Source organism: Cibotium barometz, chromosome 28 (genome assembly GCF_041138505.1).
Source record: "Cibotium barometz isolate CiBa-2024 chromosome 28, ASM4113850v1, whole genome shotgun sequence".
Taxonomy (NCBI): domain Eukaryota; kingdom Viridiplantae; phylum Streptophyta; class Polypodiopsida; order Cyatheales; family Cibotiaceae; genus Cibotium; species Cibotium barometz.
Window position 1 is genome coordinate 46,921,535 of NC_141073.1, and position 21,844 is coordinate 46,943,378.

The 21,844-nt window shown below is 41.2% G+C and overlaps 1 protein-coding gene across 1 annotated transcript; it reads right to left on the reverse strand.

Moving 5' to 3' along the window:
* Positions 1-233: 233 nt before the first annotated feature.
* On the reverse strand, positions 234-726 carry LOC147622871 (uncharacterized). Its single transcript, XM_086822630.1, has 2 exons — positions 496-726; positions 234-411 (listed from the first exon to the last, which is right to left on the reverse strand). The coding sequence occupies exons 1-2, from the start codon at positions 687-689 to the stop codon at positions 234-236; spliced, it is 372 nt and encodes a 123-aa protein (XP_086678756.1). The 5' UTR covers positions 690-726.
* Between the last annotated feature and the right edge of the window lie 21,118 nt (positions 727-21,844).

The following is a 21,844-nucleotide window of genomic DNA, read 5'->3' on the forward strand; positions in this document are numbered from 1 at the left end:
CAAGTTTCTGGACTCTGTTTTAAAGCTGGGCCACTCATCTTCAATATGCTTCCAAGCAGGAGTGTGCGGGAATTCTCCACATGCCATCATCCGATCGATGTGAGGAATGCCATGACATGAGCTCTGCTATGGATTTGCACCTGAACATGTGTTTGATACGAGGAATTATAGGAAAGTGTCGCAAGAATTTACGAGGTACATCAAAACTCTTCATATCTGTTCTGTACCTTGCTTCACCCACAAGTGGGACAATGTAGAGCCTCCTTATGCGTCCCACGAAACAGAATGCAATCATTGATGCATGCATGTATTTTATCATAATCCAGTCCTCCAAGAGATGTCACATAGCGCCTCGCTATGTCTCTTGAGGTGGGAAGCCTATTTTCCTTTGGAAGCATATTTGATAATAGCCTGCATCCAATATCATCAATTATAATTAGTCTTAAATCCTAAACCTTAAACCACTAATTCAAATTTGTAAGTTAGAATGCTTACTTCAACAATGCGTCAAGACTTGCATTGCTCCATCCATAAACTGTTTGTATATTAAGTAGTTCAAGTGAAGCACGTAAAACTGAGAATGTGCACCCTTCAAACACCGGTGTCGATGAAGCCTTATAAAGATGCTCTTGTTCCATATCATCGTCGTCCATACCTTTGGGATCATCCTTAAAAAGATTCCGCACCATATCATCAAGCACCTCCTCTTCCACAACTTCGTGGGGTGCAGGGCTATTGTCATCCCTTTCCCACTCATCTCTGACAATAGATCCCGAAGCTCCAGCATCATCTCGTCGACGCTTTACGTGCTCTCGTCGCGCGTAGGGTACCATGTTAGGGTGTGGTACTGCATCCTGCTTCAATTAGAGCGAGTTTATATATTACAACTCTATTAATTTAATTTGGATACCATGACTCATTTGAATACCATCAATTTACATCTACTCACCTCTATACCTGTTTGATTCCATTCTCCATACATGGAGATGTGATTCATGGTAATTCGACGTGCTCGTACAATGCACCCTTGACATCGATTACACATACATTTGATCCGTTGTCCCAACCACACATCGCGATTACGATGACGCATTGTCTCATCTTCCCCAGAACTGCTTGAAGAGGTTGATGACATCCTGTGTAAAAATCAGAAAACACAAAATCACAATATGTTTTTAATGAAAGCATAAAAATCGCGTGTATTGACGCAGCTATTTCCTAGAAATAGCGTGTATTGACGCGGCTATTTCCTAGAAATAGCGTGTATTAACGTGGCTACTTCCTAAAAATCGCGTGTATTAACGCGGGTAAGTTCTGCAAAACGCGTGTATAAACGCAGCTAAAATATACACACGCGAAAATACACGCGTTTATACACGCGAATATAAACGTGACGGTATGTTTAAACTAAAAATAGCCCGCCTTCCCCAAAATATAGATTTTGAACTAAAAAATCGACTCTGCTTGCGTTTTCGCCTGTTTTCGCCTCTTCCAACAACAACGAGGGAGCAGAGAAAGGAGCACACACACGGGAGAAGGAGGGAGCAGAGAAGGAGCAGAGAGGACTCACTTTTTCAGAGGTGAGTCACTTTGTCCTGTGCCTTGTCTCTTTTGTCAGATTTCTTTATGCTATTTGCTCTTTGGGTTTGTCCTTTTGCTTCTGTGCACACGATTGGGTTACTGCATCCTGACAGGGGCTCCTTTTATAAGGACATTCTGTCTGTCTTTGTCGGGGGTCGGTCTTTTCGGAAAAAAAATTTTGCAGGTCGCGTGTAGGAACGCGTGTAAAAGCGCGTGTGTAACCTGTCTACAGAGTCTGTTCACGCGAATATACACGCGTTTTTTCACGGTTGTATACACAGATTTCTTAACGGGTGTATACACGTGTTTCTGGACGGGTCTATACACGCGTTTCTGCACGAGACTGCGGCGTTTTAGATTTCATGATTTGCAGGCAACACAACTGACTTGAATGATGATATTCGTGTGAGTCAAGAGACAGCCCATGATGTACATGAAGATGTTTGTTCAGGTTCTTTATGGATATTCCAGGTTCTTCATCCGATCCATTTGCGTACAGCAATTGGTTGATGGAGATGATGAATCATTTTGGGCGCCAACCTGGTCCGGTTGAGCTTACAGAGTATATGTATGCCCATCCCCCTCCTTCCCTGCCTGGTGTCTATACCCCTACCGCGAGTATCCAAGGCACTCCAGTGCCGTCTATTCCTCCGAGTCCGACGAGACGGCATGCAGCTTCTCCTCTTCCACGTCCACCGAGGAGACATACCTCGTCCCAGACACACTCACGTACACCCTCACAGCCACCATCACGTGCTCCCTCAGAGCCACCATCACGTCAGGGCTCACAGCCACCGTCACGTAGACAATCCCCCAGTCGTGACTCCACCCGCAGCAGTAGGAAGAGTGGGAGTAGTGGAGGATGCGGCGGGTGCTTTGGTGGGGGAGGTGGGGGAGGTAGTAGGGCACACAGTGAGAGAGGAGATAGAGAGAGAAGAGTTAGAGGAGACAGTTCGGAAGAGGAGGAGATGAGAGAGATAGAGAGAGTGGTCTGCTATGATGTGACGGATAGGGGCGGGATAGTGATGGATGCGAGGGGGAGGGAGGTAATGGAGTACATGCGTGGGGTAGTATCAAACTCATATAGAAATTGTTTTATTAAATTTAAAGATCAAAATAGCCGATTAGTTGGGGAGGTGATAGAGGCTGTACATAGTCGGTACCCCAATCCCCCACATGCTACATTCTCGGATGTATGGGGAAGGACGCGAATAAGGGAGATCTTAAGTAATAAAAGATCTCACCTTAAAAAACTCGCGTACGATGACCGGCTAAATGTAGCTGCGGGTGGCTATCCTGCCGAGAAACCTGCCACCCCACTGCACACAAACGCGAGTGGAAGGAGGCAAAGAAACGAGCAGAGGGTGGCGTGAAGAGCAGGCAGCATGTGGAGGCACGACGGATCCAGATGGAGACCATTGGATCTTCGCATTTCGGATCTGGCGGCGTCGAGTCATGGGAGGCAGAGTTCGTAAGTATCTTGCCACTTTATTTGATTGTTTACTTAATTCATTGATTCTATGATTGTTTTAATCTTACAAATTGTGTTGATTATGATACAGCGACGACGGGTTACGGGGAGGAAGCCCACAACCCACGATACTGCGTATGCTCGCCGGCATAGCAGACGTGACACGTGGGCCATCTTCAGAGCAGAGGGACGTATTACGGACGCGCAGTTTGAGATGGCCATGAGACCATACGGTCGACAGGTACTTGAAAATTCTAAACGAATGGTTTTGGTTTATTGAATTGCATATATATATACTTATATACTATATATTACTTGAACAGGCACAAGCTGCTGATGATCCACCGGCCGCCGCCGCTCTGCAGAGGGTGGACGTGAGCACTACTCCTCGGACATTCCGACCGATGTGAGCTCATCTGAGCATGGAGGGAGCACCGAGTCATCATCTGGGTCTGAGTAGTACTCAGACTTATAGTATCACATTCCATATTGAGGATGTGATTGTATATATTTTTTTGTAAACTCAAGCCATGGGCTACTTCGAGATATGGACTCCCTTGTATACATGTATGAAATTTTGATAGTAATATTGAATTGATTGATCGATAGTATTACATTCATGTATGTCTTGAATCGTGTATTGACAATGTATGCATTCATGTCGTTCTTGTCTTAATCTCCCTCGTGCATATGTTCTTCGTGGATGGTCTAATGGGATGGTCTAATGCACAAAAAAAAAAAACCAGAGAGTACTATTGGGTGCTGGAATGCTGGAACAGTATTCAGGCACCAAATAGCACTCTCTGGATTTTTTTTTTGCTCTCTGTTCGCGTGTATAAACGCGTCACAACTGCTAAAACTCGTGTGTATCTACGCGGATACCCTGGAAAATACGCGTGTATTAGTGCGTCAAAACTGGTACTTACGCGTGTATAAGCGCATCTAAAATAAAGAAACGCGTGTATAGACGCAGGTATAAACGCGTCTGAGACATTTGAACTGAATAGGACGCGGCTATAGACCCGTGTATAAGCGCGTCTAAATTAAAAAAAAGCGTGTATAGTCACATGTATCAACGCGTCTGTTAAAAAAAACACGGCTATACACCCGTGTATACGCGCGTCTGAGAGGTGCCATACACGCGCTTTTACACGCATGTCTCTGGCCGCGATGATACACGCGCTTTTACACGCATGTCTCTGGCCGCGATGATACACGCGCTGATACACGGGCCCGCTACTTTTTTTCACAAGTCATTTTTAGCGGCTAGGAGCGCGGGTATGAGCCCAATCCCTTGTAGTGACATTGAAGAGAAATGGCCGGCTTTTAAGGAAGAACCTCGAAACCTCCGTCTTGGCCTAGCAATGGATGGTGTAAACCCTTTTGGTTTAAGGAGCTCTTCATGGAGCACATGGCATGTTTGCCTTGTGAATTATAATCTTCCGCCATGGTTAGCAATAAAGATAGGTCATTTGTTGCTCTCATTAATAGTTCCAGGAAAGTACAAGGTGAAGAACATGGATGTATATTTGGCACCACTTATTGATGAGTTACGCACCTTGTGGAACGGAATTGAAGTGAAGGACATGTCAAAGCAGCAGAGTGGCCCAAGACTTACAACTGTGCAAGGTATTCTCATGTGGACAATGCATGATTGGCCTGGCTATGGAGAATGCTCAGGTTTGTCTATATCGGGTTACAATGCATGTCCTGTATGTGGTCCTCGACTTGATTCAAGATACTCAAAAGCATTACGAAAGAATGTCTACCAAGGACATGTTAGGTATCTTCCAAAAAATCATGAATTGCGGGATGGTAATCTAGGAAGACCTCCTCCAAGTGCATTGAAGACAAGCGATTGGAAGATCAAATGGGAGGAATGTGGCAACTTGGCATGTCCTGGGATGAAGAGGCTCTCTATCTTTCACCAACTCCCCTATTGGGGTGATCTCCTTATAAACCATTTGCTTGACCCGATGCACATTTTCAAGAATGTAGCTGACATTCTGTGGAAGACCATGACAGGAAAAAAGGAGACTAAAGGCCAAAGGGATGACTTGGAAGAGATTGGTTGCATGCAAGAGTTGTGGGCTCGCACTAGACCCAATGGAAAGGTGCTACTTTCAAGATCCCCATGGGTTTTTAGCAAGATGGAGGAACAAGTCAAGAGGACAATTTCAGAGTTTCGGACTCCTACAGGTTGTATGCATTGCTTGAAAAGTGCATTTGCAAAGGATGATGATCTTAGTGGCCTCAAGAGTCATGGTTGGCACAAGTTTCTACAATTTGTGCTACCCATAGCAATAAAAGATTGCCTCACTGAAGACATTAGAGCTACTATCTATAAGATTGGCACATTGGTGCGCTGGATTTCTTCAAAAGAGATAAAGAGAGACACTTTGGAGACAGCGCGTTTAAACTCCATAGAGGCAGTCTGCATGGTAGAGAAGTTTTTCCCTACAAGTTTATTAACAATCCAGATGCATCTGCTAGTTCATGTTGTAGATGAGGTTGCAGTTGCTGGAACAGTCCATTCAAGATGGATGTTCTTTTTGGAGAGGTTTATGAAGACATTAAAGGGATTTGTTTGCCAAATGGCTCGCCCAGAGGGTAGTATGTCAGAATGGTGGCTGATACAAGAGTCCCTTGTTTACATCACTGAATATTTAAGTTCCTCAGATCCAGAGATACCTCGACTATGGTCTCAAGAGTCTAACAGGCGAGTCATTGGTGAGGAACCTCAAGGCCAAGGCATTAAGAGAAAGATGGATAACAATTTGAGGGAAAAAATCAACAAATTTTGCATCTTGAACTCTCATGTAATGGAGAAGTGGATTGAGACATATGAAGCTCTCAAGCGACAGCGAGTACAAGATCATTTAAGTTTCAGAAGGAATCGCACTACAAGAAATCTCCCATATCCAGAAGGTATGCAAGCTCTTCCGGACTTTCCCACAGGTAGATGGCTAGAAGCTACAATTTTAGAAGCCAAACGTGCTGGTTTAACTATAATAGAGGAGGAGGAGGAGCTTACAAAAGGATGCGATTGGCATGTAAGTGTTTAAGTTCTACATGTCTCTCTTTTTTTTCTCTACATGTCTCAGTGTTTGATTCTCCATCAACAATCTTTTTGTGCTATTTGTAGTATCACAAATATGGGGCGTTTTGGTCACATGGACGTCATTTTCGAGTAGAACGAATAGACCAAAGAAGAGCAACCTTTGATTGTGGTGTCACAGCACAGTTTGTTTAAGAAAGTCGTGCAAGTGCAAGTGATGATAACACAATTACTGGAATGCTTGATTACTTTGGAACCGTTCAAGATATATTAAAGGTTGGCTTCAGAAGTTTTGAGTTGTTTATCTTTGATGTGAAGTGGTTCAAGATAATCATGAATGGGCCACATGCAACTGTACGTAGAGACTCGAGTGTTAAATCCTCCACTGAGACTTCCTCTACATGCAGTGCTATTGTGGATGCATCCCCATAGTACAAAATATCTAGAAGGTCACGTGGTTGTACCATTCGTATAGGAATAATGTCATATCCATCTGAGTCACAAGATTGAATTGGCTTAGGTAAAGCACATGTCGATAATGTTGCAAGGACGTGACTCCATTCTAGTGGATCAATTAAGTGCTCAGGGAAGGGTTGTGGAATGTATGCCTCATCTGATACACTTCGACTGATACACTTCGATTACCCTTATGTCTCTCAGTGTTGAAATCCCTACATGAGGCTCCACACATCCACAGATCTTCTCGCCCATCTGACAATGTAACTCTTGAGCCCTCAGATGAAGCAGAATCAAACTCATCTAATGGAGACCTTGTTACATCACGATATGAGTGATTCTTTAGGTTGACCCTTGTGATGACAGAATCATGCCGGAGGTACAAATAATTTTATCCCCAATCTTGAATCATTTGAAATTGTTGCATGAATGGTCTACCCAATATCACTTCGTAGTTTGGATGTTTTCCAAAATCCACTACTGCAAAGGTGTGCTCATATTCAATCCCACATGTGGTGAGCAATATGTTCTCAAGCAGCCCAAGGGGATGTTCTAAGCTTCCATCTGCTAGCTGTAAGCGCATTCTGGTACTCCTAATAGCTAGTTTGCCCCACTTTTTCCAAATGGACCTTGTCACAATGCCCACTCTTGCACCACTATCAAGTACTGTAGTTGAAGCTACTTTTCGCACTTCTAATGGGAGGGTAGCATTTCCCTGATCGTCCTCACAAAATTTTCCTACTTTGTTGATAGGAACTGGCATAACATGCTTTGTCTTAGGGTGTATAGTACAATGATGGTGACCCTTTTGTAGCAATACCTACTCTGACAAAAACATGTGGCAATATCATTCCACAACTCAGGTCGAAGCTTTATCAAATCAAGCAAAGGTAAGGTACAAGCCACTGGTGCTAACAAAATAGCTTGCACGACACCCATATCCATCTCCTTTGTCAACCTTCTATGCATGGAGGGTATCCTCAAGGTTTGAGAACAGTTCTCATATTCTCCCAAATATGATGGTAAGGTTTTCATTGTATGCTTACTTCTAGGAGAAACAATTGTTTGAACTTCCTCCTGGATGTTTTGGCTTCTAAAGTTGTTTTCTGTGCCCCTGGTAAAATCCACCTCAGAGAATGGAGGTGAAATAATAGAGGACATATTCTCATTAACTTTCTCATGAACTGCTGCCCACATCTCATTTGCCATGTCCTCGTTAGCATCAATAACTTCATCATTGCATGGGAAGGCAAGGCTAGGTGGTGGCAGAATACCTTCTTTCAATGGGGTGTCAATTGGTGCAGACCTCTCGCTATGAGCTTGTGAGATGAGCTCACTTTTCATTTCCCGACTTTATGACACTTCTGGTATGGTTTCTAATGTTGGCTTAAGAGAGGTTGGGCCCCGAGGGATAGGTGGAGATGGTCCCTCAAGTATTGATTGAGCTTCACTAATGAGTTGTTGATGTACAGCTAGATTGATCTTCTCCTCACAAGGGTTTGGGTATTCTTGAAGCTTCTTGGGTAGCTCAGATAAAGCTGCAATGCGACTTCTATGAGCATCAATGATGGCATCTAGAGTCTCGTTCACATTATCCACAAAAACAGAACCCCCAGAACTATCCTCGATCGTACTAGCCTCATCTTGTTTAGCACTAGGCCCAGGTTGAGATTGATGCTTTTCATGCACTTCTTGGGATGTAAACGCTTGATCCTTCATGTTTTGTTTAGAGACTTCTTGAGAACTAGTGGATGCACTCTTAGTTTGCTTGTTGCGGTTCTTTTTCCTCCTAGTGGTTCTTTTTCTATTGGAATGTAGGGTCTTGTCCACTAGATTTGCCTTTGCATCCCTAGTTCGAGGTGTCTCATCAGTCTGCATTTCGGCATTTCGTGTCTGTGATCTAGTCATGACTCTAAGTGGCACGACATCCTCATTCTCTGATGAAGGTGGCGATGGAACTGCCCCTACAAGGTTGAGTGAGACCTTTGGTTGAGAGGTGCCTTCCTCATGTGATTTCAGCAATCCTTTGGGAAGTGTTCTACACAACCCCCTAGACAATATCTTTCAATTGGTAAAAACTGTGGTACTGTTGTATTGGATCGAGCTGCTTGCCTTGAGCTATGTGGACAATCACGAGCCCAATGGGGTTCTTCGCACTCATAACAGGGGCCCATTAGTTTGGCTTCTACTTTCCTTTGCTGCCATTGACCTGAGGGGCCTGGAGTCCTAGGTTGGTAGCCGCCTAGCAACATCAAAGAATTTTGTTCCCCTGGCCAGTGCTTGGATATGCGGGACTTTCAAAGAGATTTTCCTTGGATGAATATGATGCATATTCCTCCTCCACATAGCCTAGGTTTACCAAGTCTCTACACATATTTGAATTGTCGTAGTCAACAACCCTCACAGGAACAGTCCCAGGAGCAAGAGGTTGAGCTCCAAGAACATGTCGTGCTTGCTCTTGTGCCATCGGTGGCTTATGTTCAAAATTAGTATACTGTTGATGCATTTGTGGAGTCACTCCACCCCTTTGCTGCTCACGCTCCTGTCTCATTCTTACAATGTGAGTACATTCCTGTGTGGTGTGGGTAAAGTTCCAAGCACAGGCCTGGCACCACTTCTTTGTGGGTTGGTTTGTGACTAGAGGAGAAAAGATATTACATTCTTCGGTTTTATGGTTACCGCCACATGCTCCACAAAGATGAGGACCTGTAGGTAGTACACTCCTCATTCGCTACTGCTGTTGTTGTGGCTGCATGGGTGGGCGATAGGTTTGTCCCAATCTCCTTAGTACTAGGTTAGCTATCTGGTTTGGATTTACTAGCGCACTAGACCCTGAACTTTAGTCATCACCCCATTGATCCCTAGGTTGCACCTCAGGGCCAGAACCATCTTGGAATTTGAAGTTATCTGCGAAATCCATAGCATCATGGCAACACTCATTGAAATTTGTATGCTTCTTTGCATAGAGATGTGTATGTAGTGTTGAATTTTTGAGTCCTTTTAAGAAGAGAGAAATTAATCGACTCTGGGTGGGCTTCTCATCTTCTGGGCAACGATTAATGTACTGCTTCATCCTATTTACACAATCTCTAACACTCTCAGTCTTGCCTTGCTTGAAAGAGTAGATGTTTGCTAGCGTGTCATGTTGAATCCCCATCAAGGAAAAAGCAGCAATGAATCTCTCTTCCAGAACTCGTAAAGAAGATTTGTTTGAAGCCTCTAGTGCCTGAAACCAAGCAAGGGCATTTCCCTCAAGAGTGAGCCCAAATCCTTCAATTTGCGTATGCTTGTCAGTCACTTGCTCAGCTCGAACTGCTTGCCTAAATGCTGCTACATGGTCATATGGATCTCCCGACCCTTCGTACTTCTTTACCAGTTTTTGAAGAGTTGATGGCCTTACTTGTCTTGAATACTCATCATAGGGCCTATGGCCTCTCACTCTCAGTGGGAATTGTTCCTCTCTTTGGTAAGATGGTCCACATGCATCCCAAATTGGTGTGGGTCCCCTATTACCTACCTCACCAACCCCCTCCAAAGATCTTGTTACCCGCATTTCAGGAGGTGCATTTATGGGAGGCCGAGTTGGCTCCCCTACCCTCCGATTGTCATAGTGAGAGAAACATTGTTGTGGTGTGATCTGTGGTCGCACTTTTGGTGTAGGATAATATCTTGGTGCTATAGTTGGGCTACTTGCAGTGGTCCACTTTGATGTTGAGGGTCCCTCTCTAATGAACTCTCGTAGGGGAGGAGCAGCAGTTTTTCCAAGAAAGGCTGTCTCTCCTGGTTTAGCTGTATTTGTTGAGAACACTTCCATGAATAATGGTTGTCCTTTCCACGTGAGCTCCCAAATCTCCTTCCAATCTAAGGTTCGGTATTCATTGGCCCATTTATCAACGATTCGGTTCTTGTATTCTGCAAGCTTCTCGACTACCACCACAAGTGCTAGAGGAAGATCTAGCTCTGGCAATCTAGTTGTGGCATAATATCCTTCTAAAGAGTCCTTATAGACCTCTTGAAGTGGGTCATCCTGTAAGACCTTTGTCACTGGAATTCGCCGTACAAACTCCCATTGGTTCTGAGCCCCCTGATCCATTTTGCTCTTGCCTTTCCTATCCCTTTCCAAATTTAGATCTACAAGAAGTAAATCATCTATGGATGGCTTTGAGGACTGGGCATTGGATGGTCCAAGCATGTCTGGCTCAATGAGCCAATCATCTCTAGACTCCCTTGCTCTGGAAAGCTTTGATAAGTCTAAGAACTCGCTTTTAGAGAGCTCCCCTACTTTGTCTACATTCTCTGGATGATAGGTGACTTCGTAGCAAACACCATCTCCACCCATGTACATGTTACCCTGGTCAGTCTGAGAAAAAGTCTGCGATCTTAACAAGATACCGTTGTTGTGGATCCCTAAAGATCTCAGCTCCTTGAGCATTCGTGTAGACATATTGAAGTCTCACATTGAGTGGTAACTCCATGGTGTTGGCTTCAAATAGATTAAAAGATCTTGTGGGTGTCCTATTTGGGGCTAAGGGATGACTATTTGACGGCCCTAGATTGTCCATGGACAATGAGCTAGTTGTTCTGGAAAGGGTATCAGATTGGGATTCGGAAAAGGTTTCAGCAATATCTGCCAAATTTTCTACCGATTGGGTCCCACTTTCCTGCGTAGGTACTCTAGAAGGTGCCCTAGGCCCTATGGCAGTGTCTATATGACTTCCCGACCGCAAGTGCATAAGGTCAAATTTTAAGGTTATATATATATATATATATATATATATATATATTTATGTATATATATATATATATTTAAACCCTACCTAACCACTAAATGCAACTATCATGAATATGTGTGTAACTATCTATTTTTTTAAAAAAATATTATTATTATTTTTTAAAAAAACTAATTACACAAAAATACTAACTATGCAAAAAATTACAAAAATTTAAAAAAAAGATGCAAAATATGCAGAAAATATGGACTCAAAATAAAACACATAATTTACAAAATTTTTCTTTTTCTTTTTCTTTTCTTTTCTTTTCTTTTCTTTTCTTCTCTTTTTTTTAATTTTTAATTTTATTTATTTTTATTTCTTACTAATTACACAAAAATACTAATTATGCACAAAGTTAAAAAAATTTAAAAAAATGCAAGTTACACTAATTATGCCAAAAATTTACAAAAATTTAAAAAAAAATTTGAAAAATATGCAAAGAATGTGGACTCCTAAAAAAAATGTGGACTCCTAAAATTACAGATTTTCTTTTTTTTTAATTATTTTTATTGTTTTATTGTTTTATTGTTTTTTTAATTTTATTTTTAAAAAAATACAAAAAACATGAAAATTAACAAAAAACTTAAAAAAAATACTAACCTTATCTTTCTGCCGGTGCGCCTTCTTTCTCGCCGCCACACGTTCTTCTGCACGTTTGCCTCCTTCACACCTCCACTCTGTTTTGCGGATGCCTTCAATGCTTCCTCTGCCGACCACTTCACCGTCTTCTTCTACAGCCAGTACCGCCTCTGCTGCAGCTGCCTTAGCTTCCTACGTTGGCCACTGCAGCGGCCTTCTTTTCCTCCTCGCTCTCTCTTATAGCCAACCGCCTTTGACTGCAGCAGCTGCTTCCTTGCCTTCTGGCGTCTTCGCCTTCTCTGCCGCCGCCAGTTGGCTCCTCCGCAATGACTCCTTCACCTCGCTTACAGCCAGCAGCCGCCTTGGCTTCTTTGCTGGCCAGCAGCCGCCGCCTTGGCTTCTTTCTTTGGCCACCTTCACCGCCTTCTCGCCTTCTTCCCGCTTACAGTCAGCCCAACAGCCGCCTTGCGCCACTGCCTGTGCTCTTTCCACGCGGCCGGCCACTACTGCTTCCACATCCTCCTTTTATATTTGGCGCCTCTCTCTACCGGCCTTCTTTTTCTCCTGCGGGCGCTGACTTTACCTCCTCGCAGCCAGTCTACCACAGCTTCGCAGTCGCTAGCTTATCCTTCGCCCGTGCCCAACTCTCTCCACGCGGCCAGTCTACCACAGCTTCAGCCGGCCTTTGTCACTCCTTTGCCGCCAGCACAGCAGCAGCTGAGGCTTGGCCTTCGCCTATGCCGGCTACTCTCCTTCACGCCTCCACTCTGCTGCACACCTTCACCTGACGCCTTCTTCAGATGCAGCCACTGTGTTAGCCTCCTTGCGGCGGCCACTCTACCACACAGGCAACTTTTCTTCACTAGCTAGCAGCCGCCTTCATCTTTATTTCGCCTCCTCACCTACTTCTACGGCGAGCTCACCATCGCCCTTCTCGCCCACCAACCGTCGCTTCCCTCTTGCTACAGCCAGCCGCCGCACCGTCCTTCACAGCTGTGCAGCCGGCTAATATAGCATTAAGCATACACTTAATGCATTGATGCATAATACGTAATGTGCATAAGCTGAAAGCATGAATGCATAATGTAATAAGGATAAAGCTTATGCAATAATGCATTAAGCATTAATCTATTGCATTATTACATAATGCATTAAGCTTAAGCCATAACGCATTAATACATTAAGCACAAGTTTAATGCATAATACATAATCTCACACATAATGCATTGAGCTTAATGTATTATGCAAATTCCGTTTCTATTCTATGAACAAAACATGAACACAACGATGGAAAGCATATACATGAATGATAAAACATTAGCGGGAGTAGATCTCAACCGCACAAGTAAGTACTAATCTATTTTTTTTCTCTTCTAATCACTAGCTCCGAGATTCCACACTCATGGTAACCTTAAACCTAAAAACAAAAAGAAATAGTGATAGTAATGCAAGCTTCTCAACCGGTTTTGAGTCTTCTCCCTAGCAGCAACAGCAGCGGCGACAATGGAGAGACGAAAAACTCTCATTTGTAGCAAGAGTAGCATGATCCACGTGTAGCTCGATCCAATGGGATTTGCATCCCTTTCGGAGCTAGGGATTCAACCCGTACCGGTGCACAAAAGCTTATCCACAAATGGAGAGAATGCTTATGGCTACCATCACATGACACTAGACTAAGCACACACACAAGCTCAACTTGCCCTCATTCCTACACACCCATTCATTCACAAATACAAGCAAGAGGAACACAATCACTATGCACACAAGCAAAGAGAAAGACCTCACTCCACTCCTATCTTCCTACAAGCATGCACACACTCAAGCATCAAGCTTCCATGAAAGCTTCAAATAAGCCCACATACATAAAAACGAAATACTAAAAGCATGCATAAGAGTAAAATGATTAGAGAAGAGGATGAGAAAGACTCATGACATTGCTATTGATTCAATGAAGAGATTTATCTCATACAAAGATGTAGATGGGGTGAGAGAAGAGTCTTCACCTCTATGGAGAAGAGGGAGAGTAGCTCTCTCAAAGGAGCTCTTGCATGAACTTAGCCCAAAGTGTACCTAAGCTCTCAAATGAGCCACTTTTTATACTAAAACTCCTAAAACTCCCACATGTGGGATTATTCTTAAGCCCACTCCCACACTCATCTACAACTTGGAACTCTTTACAAGAGCCCTAAATAAGAATGTCACTTGTTTTCCTGCTTGCATCTTTGTGTTGCATCCTTGCATTGATCACCACTCGTCACGCAACACTTTGTTAATCCAATTATAGGATTAACAAGAGCTACCACCATTATCTTACATCAAGGAGTCACGGTAGATACACCAAAGGGTCATACATTCAAGATATGAAGCAATAGTGTCCAAAGCTATAACTTGGACGAGAGCCCGTAATGGTGTGACGGAGTATTTATGGCGATTCCCGCTTCAAGAGCATGCGGAAGTTAGGATGAAGTCCTAAGTGATGTACTTCATGGATATATTATGAGAGTAGTCACTATAATAGCATTAGGCCTCTTATGAGCCTAAAGTGCCCGACCAGCCATAGTTTAAGTGAGTGTGAACACTTAAACTGTTTACTTGTAGTTAAGTTTTGTGCATCCTTTTAGTTTGTTGAGATTTGCATGATGAACTTTGTTAATCCAATTATAGGATTAACAAGAGCTACCACCATTATCTTACATCAAGGAGTCACGGTAGATACACCAAAGGGTCATACATTCAAGATATGAAGCAATAGTGTCCAAAGCTATAACTTGGACGAGAGCCCGTAATGGTGTGACGGAGTATTTATGGTGATTCCCGCTTCAAGAGCATGCGGTAGCAAGTTAGGATGAAGTCCTAAGTGATGTACTTCATGGATATATTATGAGAGTAGTCACTATAATAGCATTAGGCCTCTTATGAGCCTAAAGTGCCCGGTCGGCCATAGTTTAAGTGAGTGTGAACACTTAAACTATTTACTTGTAGTTAAGTTTTGTAGCAACTGTTGAGTTAAACTTGTTATGGAAATGAGAATTGTGGAATTATTTGATATTTTATGTGATATTTATGGTACGCTCATTTGCGACATGATCGTGACTGGCTACATGCAAGAGCGTGGAGCAGTGGTCACATCGTGTTGGGCGGATAAGCGAGATTTAATGTCTTGTTTTTTGGTGAGCACATCAGTGCACGGAGTAGCGTGGGTGGCGATGGATTTTGGCCGTTGCGCGGCCATTGTATTTTGATGTGCGACGATGGTCGCCCACCCATAATTTCATTTAATTAAATTGCTACAATTTTAATGTAAATAGACAAGCTTGGGAACCAAGTTACTTTTTGATATTAATGGCCCAAAGTGGAATGTATTAAGATATATTTGTGAGCACTTGCTTTTTACATAAATACATGCATGAGGAAGCATACTCACTCATGCAAGGGGGAGATTGAACCCACTCTTTTTGTCGTATATTTATCTCCTTCTTATTTATTTGCAAAGCTTAAAGCTATGGTTATGGAGGTTTATTAACACAGCTATCCCGAGTATGCCTCTTTTTGAATCTCGTCCACTCTGGGTTCTACCACATGGCTCCCAGAGGGCATAAATTTCAAATTCTATGCGACGTTTCCTATCTAAGGACGACTGGCCCGAATCTCAAAATCTCATCATACACATGTATATCAATCATTCATACACATGCATATCAATTATTCATTTCAAAACAAGCAATCATAAGTGATACTTATCATCTTACACTCATCTCTAGTCCATAATCTTTCAAGACAAGCATATTCAAATCAATCAAAATCAACTTCAAGTATAAAACAAACTTTTAAATCAAACAATCCTTAACTTCTCTTAGTCTTTAAAGTCACATGGGAATCTTTGTTCTAACCAGCAAGATCATCTCTAGTCACTAATAGCTAAGTGTTAACTATGCTTATGCGTTAGTCCATCCAGTCTACATCGATAAGATAGTCAATCTTGATAACAATTTCTAAGGCAAAGCCTAACAACTGGTCTCTTTAGGAGAGTAATATCTTCTAATCTATTTAGAATTAAAGAAAAGTCAAAACTACAAAGTTTTAGGACTTCTAATGTTGTATAAAACATATCTCGGTGATGTTTAGTTAAGAAACTCGCTTTAGCATATCTTCCATGGGCATTTGCTCCACGCTGTGTACATGTTTAGGAATTGGTGGTGGTATAAAAATAAGTTCTAAGTTCTTTTTGAGAACATTCAAAATGGCCAAAGTTGTGTTTTCGGCAAAAAATTGTCAAAAACAGCCAAGTGCCCCACGTTGCACTTGAATAACTCAAAAATAAAAGGGATTTGGCCTTCTATAGTCTCATACACTCTTGTAGAGTTTCTTGCCCTCTAAAACTTTTGTGTTTACCTCAACATTTCATTCATATCACATGGAAAGATAAACTCTTCGCAAAATAGCCCGTAATGAAGGTTATACCTAAAATTTAGTCATAAACTAGTCAAACATTCTATGTTTTAGTTCTTTAACTCCAAAAGTGTTTATTCTATGAGTCTTTAGACTAAAGCGATCATGTATAATTAATAACTTCAAGAATTACTCACCGTTAAGTGTGCCATAACTTGGCTCAGATTCTCTCATATACATGCTTATCGATTCTCTCATATACATGCTTATCGATTTATTTATTTAATCTTAAAAGAATTTAGAACAAAATAATAAAAGAGTATTTGTGTACTTCCCCGATATATTTGTTGATGTCTTAATTGATTTGGGAATTCATATCTACTCTCTAGAAGTTGTGGAAAAGCTATTTGTAGATTTGGAAGGCCTCTTAGATCTGGAATGCCTCTTAGATCTGCCAGTCAGGGCTGCAACTACAATAGGTATAACTTCAAGCCATAGTTATCAGAAACTAGTTGTGTGGGTACTTAAAATTACTAAAACGTGTGCACTCTACAACCCAACGTAGGTAGAATTACCAAAATCAGATGTATGTGAAAGTCGACTCCAAAAATAGGTCACGTTTTACTTTTTTTTATATCAAATTTAGATTTACACACTTAAAGCCTTCCTCTGAGTATACTAACTAATTGAAAACTCAATCTTCAATTTTCACTTAATTTTAACACTTGGAATTTTTACTTTACTGCTGAAAACCCGTCGGAATTCATTACTAAAATCTATAGCATCCAAAACTTAATATTATCTTTAATCATAACTTGGTTAATCTAGGAGGTATGTTACAGCTTTGATGGAGAGAGAGGTGAAAGGGCTTGGGTGATGTGCAACAATGGGAGAGGTAGGTAGAAAGGAATCAGATCGCGGAGGAGGCAATTTAGGCACAAGTATCAGCTTGCAGGTCGTTGCTTCAATAGTGAAATTTTGCTACAAATTTCCCCTCCTGAGCAACGATATTTCGCTGATCAAGGGCTAGATGTTGGTTCCAAAGTATGGTTGAGGAGAAAAAATATGTTACATGTGTGATCAATGTAAGGGCCACTATATATGACATCGTTGTATAACAATTAAGCATATCTGTACACATATGGGCTTCATGAGACATTGGCACGACCAAGTGCGGATGATGACATAGCGGAAAACCATAGAAGAGTGTTACATAATATGCCACACCATTCAATTACATTGGATAGATTGTGAAAGGTGAAAAGCATGCTTGAGAATCATTTTCTCCAACTAATGAATGAGGTGCCTCCACCATTGCCACATGAAGAGGAAGAGGATCTCATCATGGAAGACATGGTGAATGAATTCTTTGAACGGGAGGTCATAGATGATAGAGAGTAAGCTCCAATTTCATAAGAGGAGAAAACTTTGCATAGAGAGGTAGGCATCCCTTTGCATGAGGGATGCTCGTACTCTACATTGCGAGCAAACTTGGAGCTATTAAAGTTGCAAACAACTTACGCACGTAAGCACCCCTTTGCAAACTTGGAGTTATTAAACTTGCAAACAACTTATGGATGGATTGGTACAAGTGTCACAAGTCTTCTTAGGTAAGCTCCAATTAATAATTTCTCTTAAATAGAAAATGTCTCCATTAGGGTCATTTGAGCATAAAAAGGGCCCCGTAAGGATCCCTAATTTTAAAGAATTAAGACTAATTTTACTGAGACTTAAGGAGACAAACCTCATAATGACACCTACTTTTGGTCCTAAAAGTAGGGGATGTCTGTAGTTTTCCCTCTCTAGGATTTTCACTCTAGGATTCTCTTTCTAGCCACTAAAACTCTCAAAACATCATCAATCTTGTCCATATAAGGGCTCCTACAATTCAAAATAATTATCTCAAAATAACTTTCAATCACATTTAATGCACTTTCATTGCGTTTCTGAAGCTCCCTCTAAATTTCATATCAACAGTCATTAAAAGACAATCTTGTTTAATACACTTTCATTGTGTTTTTTAAGTTCCCACAAATTCTAAATCAAGTTATTAAAAGACAAGGAAAACTTACGTTTTTTTATTTAAAATTTTAATTTAAATTTAAATTTTTGGATAGGCTAGCAATTTAAAATTTATATTTTATAGCAAACCCACCTAAAAACCGTTTTCTTCATTGATTACTATCACATCTCCTCTCTATCTGACTCAACAACTAAAAGATTCTCTCTCTCTCTCTCTCTCTCTCTCTCTCTCTCTCTCTCTCTCTCTCTCTCTCTCTCTCTCTCTCTCAGTCTTTCCCTCCGAAGCCCTCCTCTCTTTGCAGTAGGTCTCCCTTTCAAGCTTCTCTTTGGAATCCAAGCTATCTACCATCTTCCATTGTGTCTACTATGGCACTCACAGAAATAACAAACACCTCAAATTCATCATGAGTGAGGAAGGTAGACTTGTATATTCGCATCTTGAATAAATCTGCACCTATCAGAACGTCTAAACGCACAGGAGAAGCAAGAAAGAAGACAGCAGGGTCATTGTAATGTGGATCTTTGGGTTGATGGGTATTTATATCCTAATGATCCTTCTTCAAATTTCTCTCCATCTTTCACAGGCCTATCCTCATTCATTCATTTTGTTTGGAGAGGGTGAGAATGGGCTCCTTGGATATTGCAAACGCTTAAGTATATGTGATGCATGGAAGGTTCAATTTCTAAACTCACAAATTCATAGCTTGCAAGTCACTTTGAGTAGTGTGCAACAAGCTCTCGAAATTACACAGAATAATATTTTACAGCTACAGAGAGGGCAAAGAGAAAGAGGACCACATCCTCAAGTTACAGCATACAATCTCACATATGAAGAGCACACCCATGGGAGCTAGAGAGCGAAAGAGGACAATGAACAACATTCAGGCACTTGCAATTGGTGGTGGTGCTCTCAAGTGAAGAATTCATGCAACAAGGTTTGTTTGATTTTTGGTTATAAGTTATTCTTATTAGAGTGTATCTATTGTTTGATTTTTTCATTAACTATTAATTCATTATATAATATTGCCGCTATAAGTAATCTTTGTTAGTTCATTACATGACCTTTCTTAAAGATACGTGTGGTGATAATGGTCCTCAAGATATTGGAGATATGTCACATATCTGCGTGAGAAAACATGACATACTTTCCATAGTTCGAGATCCACTCTACAAGAAGGTATGACAGATACTTATAAATGAGATAATGAAAGATATAACTAATATCTTAGGCATTGAGGAAGTTCAGAATGCATGCGATGAAGTGGGCATAAGTACAAAAGGATACCAGGCTCTCCATCAATTACTGCAAGATACACTTCGCAAACAAGGCATCACATGAAATATTTTTCCTGCCCCAAGAAGATTAAGATTAGCAAAGAGGACCTGCAACAATAAACATGTGCAACATAAGATTGGAGAGTACCATTGCGTCAATGATGTGCTGACTATTAGAGATTGGGGAAAAAAGCAAGGCAACAATGGTAATATTGTGGTTCCTTATTTTACGAGTTCAACAATATATTTGTTGACCTACGACGTCTTCTGAAAGTTATGATCTTATTCTATGGATTACCTAATAATTGTAAGTAACTTTAATCTCTTGCAAAGTAATTGAAAAAGTCTATGAAAAATCAAAGCTTAATTAATTTTGTTTGTCATGCAAGGTAACAAAGTTAGCTTTGTGTTGAAAATGGATGAGTGTCAGATTGTGAAATGAAAGAGGGTAGAGCGAATATCACACTCATGAGGCTATGGCATATGCAAAAAGTTCAGAGTTATCATCTTTTCTCAGTAAAGACACATTTGAGGGGAATACTGAGATCAATCAAACTTCTAATAGGGAGAGGATTTGCAAGCTAGACCTTCCCTCATATAGTGTCCAATCTGAGAAAGAGATATAGTGGCTTGGGACATTTAAAGTACCAAAAGAGACACATGAAGTTCTCTCTTGGATGTTTGATAGGATACCCTGGATTACCACTATCATCAAAGCACAGATTCAGAGAGAAAAACTTGAGGTAGAGGGCAAGGGCACTCATACAGTAGATTGGCATTTGGGGGGTGACCTGAAGACAATAAAGTGCTTGCTTGGGTGTCCAGACGGTGCCAACACCCCAAATCGTGGTGCATGAGAATAGTGAGGGAAAACAAAAAAAAGTCGGGAAAGAAGAGGATGCTTGAGAATCAAGATATTGGACGATGCTGGCAACTAGGTTGGAGGTGTCTTGTCTGCCAACATGCATGCTAGCTATGCCAAATAGGCATTTGAAAGACCCAGAATGGAATCCTATAATTCCATTTGAGAGACCCAGAATGGAATCCTATAATTCCATTTGAGAGACCCAGAATGGAATCCTATAATTCCATTTGACTTGAAGAATGTCCACTTCTGTACACTGCATTCATGCGTGTGTTTGACCGTTTGCTCAAATGTCACATAGATTATGCATTTACCATGCAAGGTAAAGAACGACAAGAAGAAGCTATTCATAAAGTAGAGAAACTACTCAACTCAATTGGGTGCCATGGTAGCAATGTGCAGATTATTGTTAACAAAAAGACCTCTGGCATGAATCATGAGGTTGCATAACAAGTGTCCATGAGTGGAAATAAAGAAAGATGTTTTTTGGAGAAGCCAGAAAATGCCAAGGACTCAACCAAGCCTTGGAACTTGTGGAAGGATTTATGCAAATGTACAATATTTGACCACACCAATTCAAGCCTTGTAATTCTATGTGAGAAGGTTTGGTCAGACTTCAATAAGATGGTGAAACTTTTAACCAAAAGCATGACAACCACAAAGGAGCAACAAAAATTTAAAGACGAGCTTTCTAATTTTACGAAGTCCATGGTTGATACATGGGGTGAAACCAACATTATGCACTACATGGTAAACACATTTTCTCCTTCCTACTGGATATTAAGAAAAGAGTATGAATAACTTCTGACTCTCTTAATTTTTTTATAGCACATTCTTTATGCTCATGGTGCATACTTCATGAATGAGTATGGTAATTCTCTGGACATCTGGAGCACACAAGGAATGGAGAAATCTCACTATCAAGCAAGAGGAGTAGATTTTAAAAACACTCGGCATGGAGGAGGAAAGACTTGTACAAATTACCTCAATGAGATGTTTAACTGGTTTTACAGATACACTTTTGGGCAAAAAATTATCCATGGAAAGGGCACGTATGAGTACTCTAGCAAGGGAAGCATGAAATAATACCAAACAGAGAAGATCACTAAAGTGGAAAGCTGGCACCACAGGACCAGCACATCATGTAGCATGGAGATCTTCATGAAGACGCATAGGAAGAATTTGGAAGTAGAAATAGCACTTTGAAATTGAAAGTATTTGGAATAAAGTTGTAAACGTTTTTGACTTAGGAAGTAAACATTTAGAAGAAAGTTGTAAAGCTTTTTGACTTGAAAATAAAAAATAATTGCACCATTCCATTATATTGAAGATTTACAGTGAAAATATTTACATGAAAAGAGCTAATTGCTCTTGAG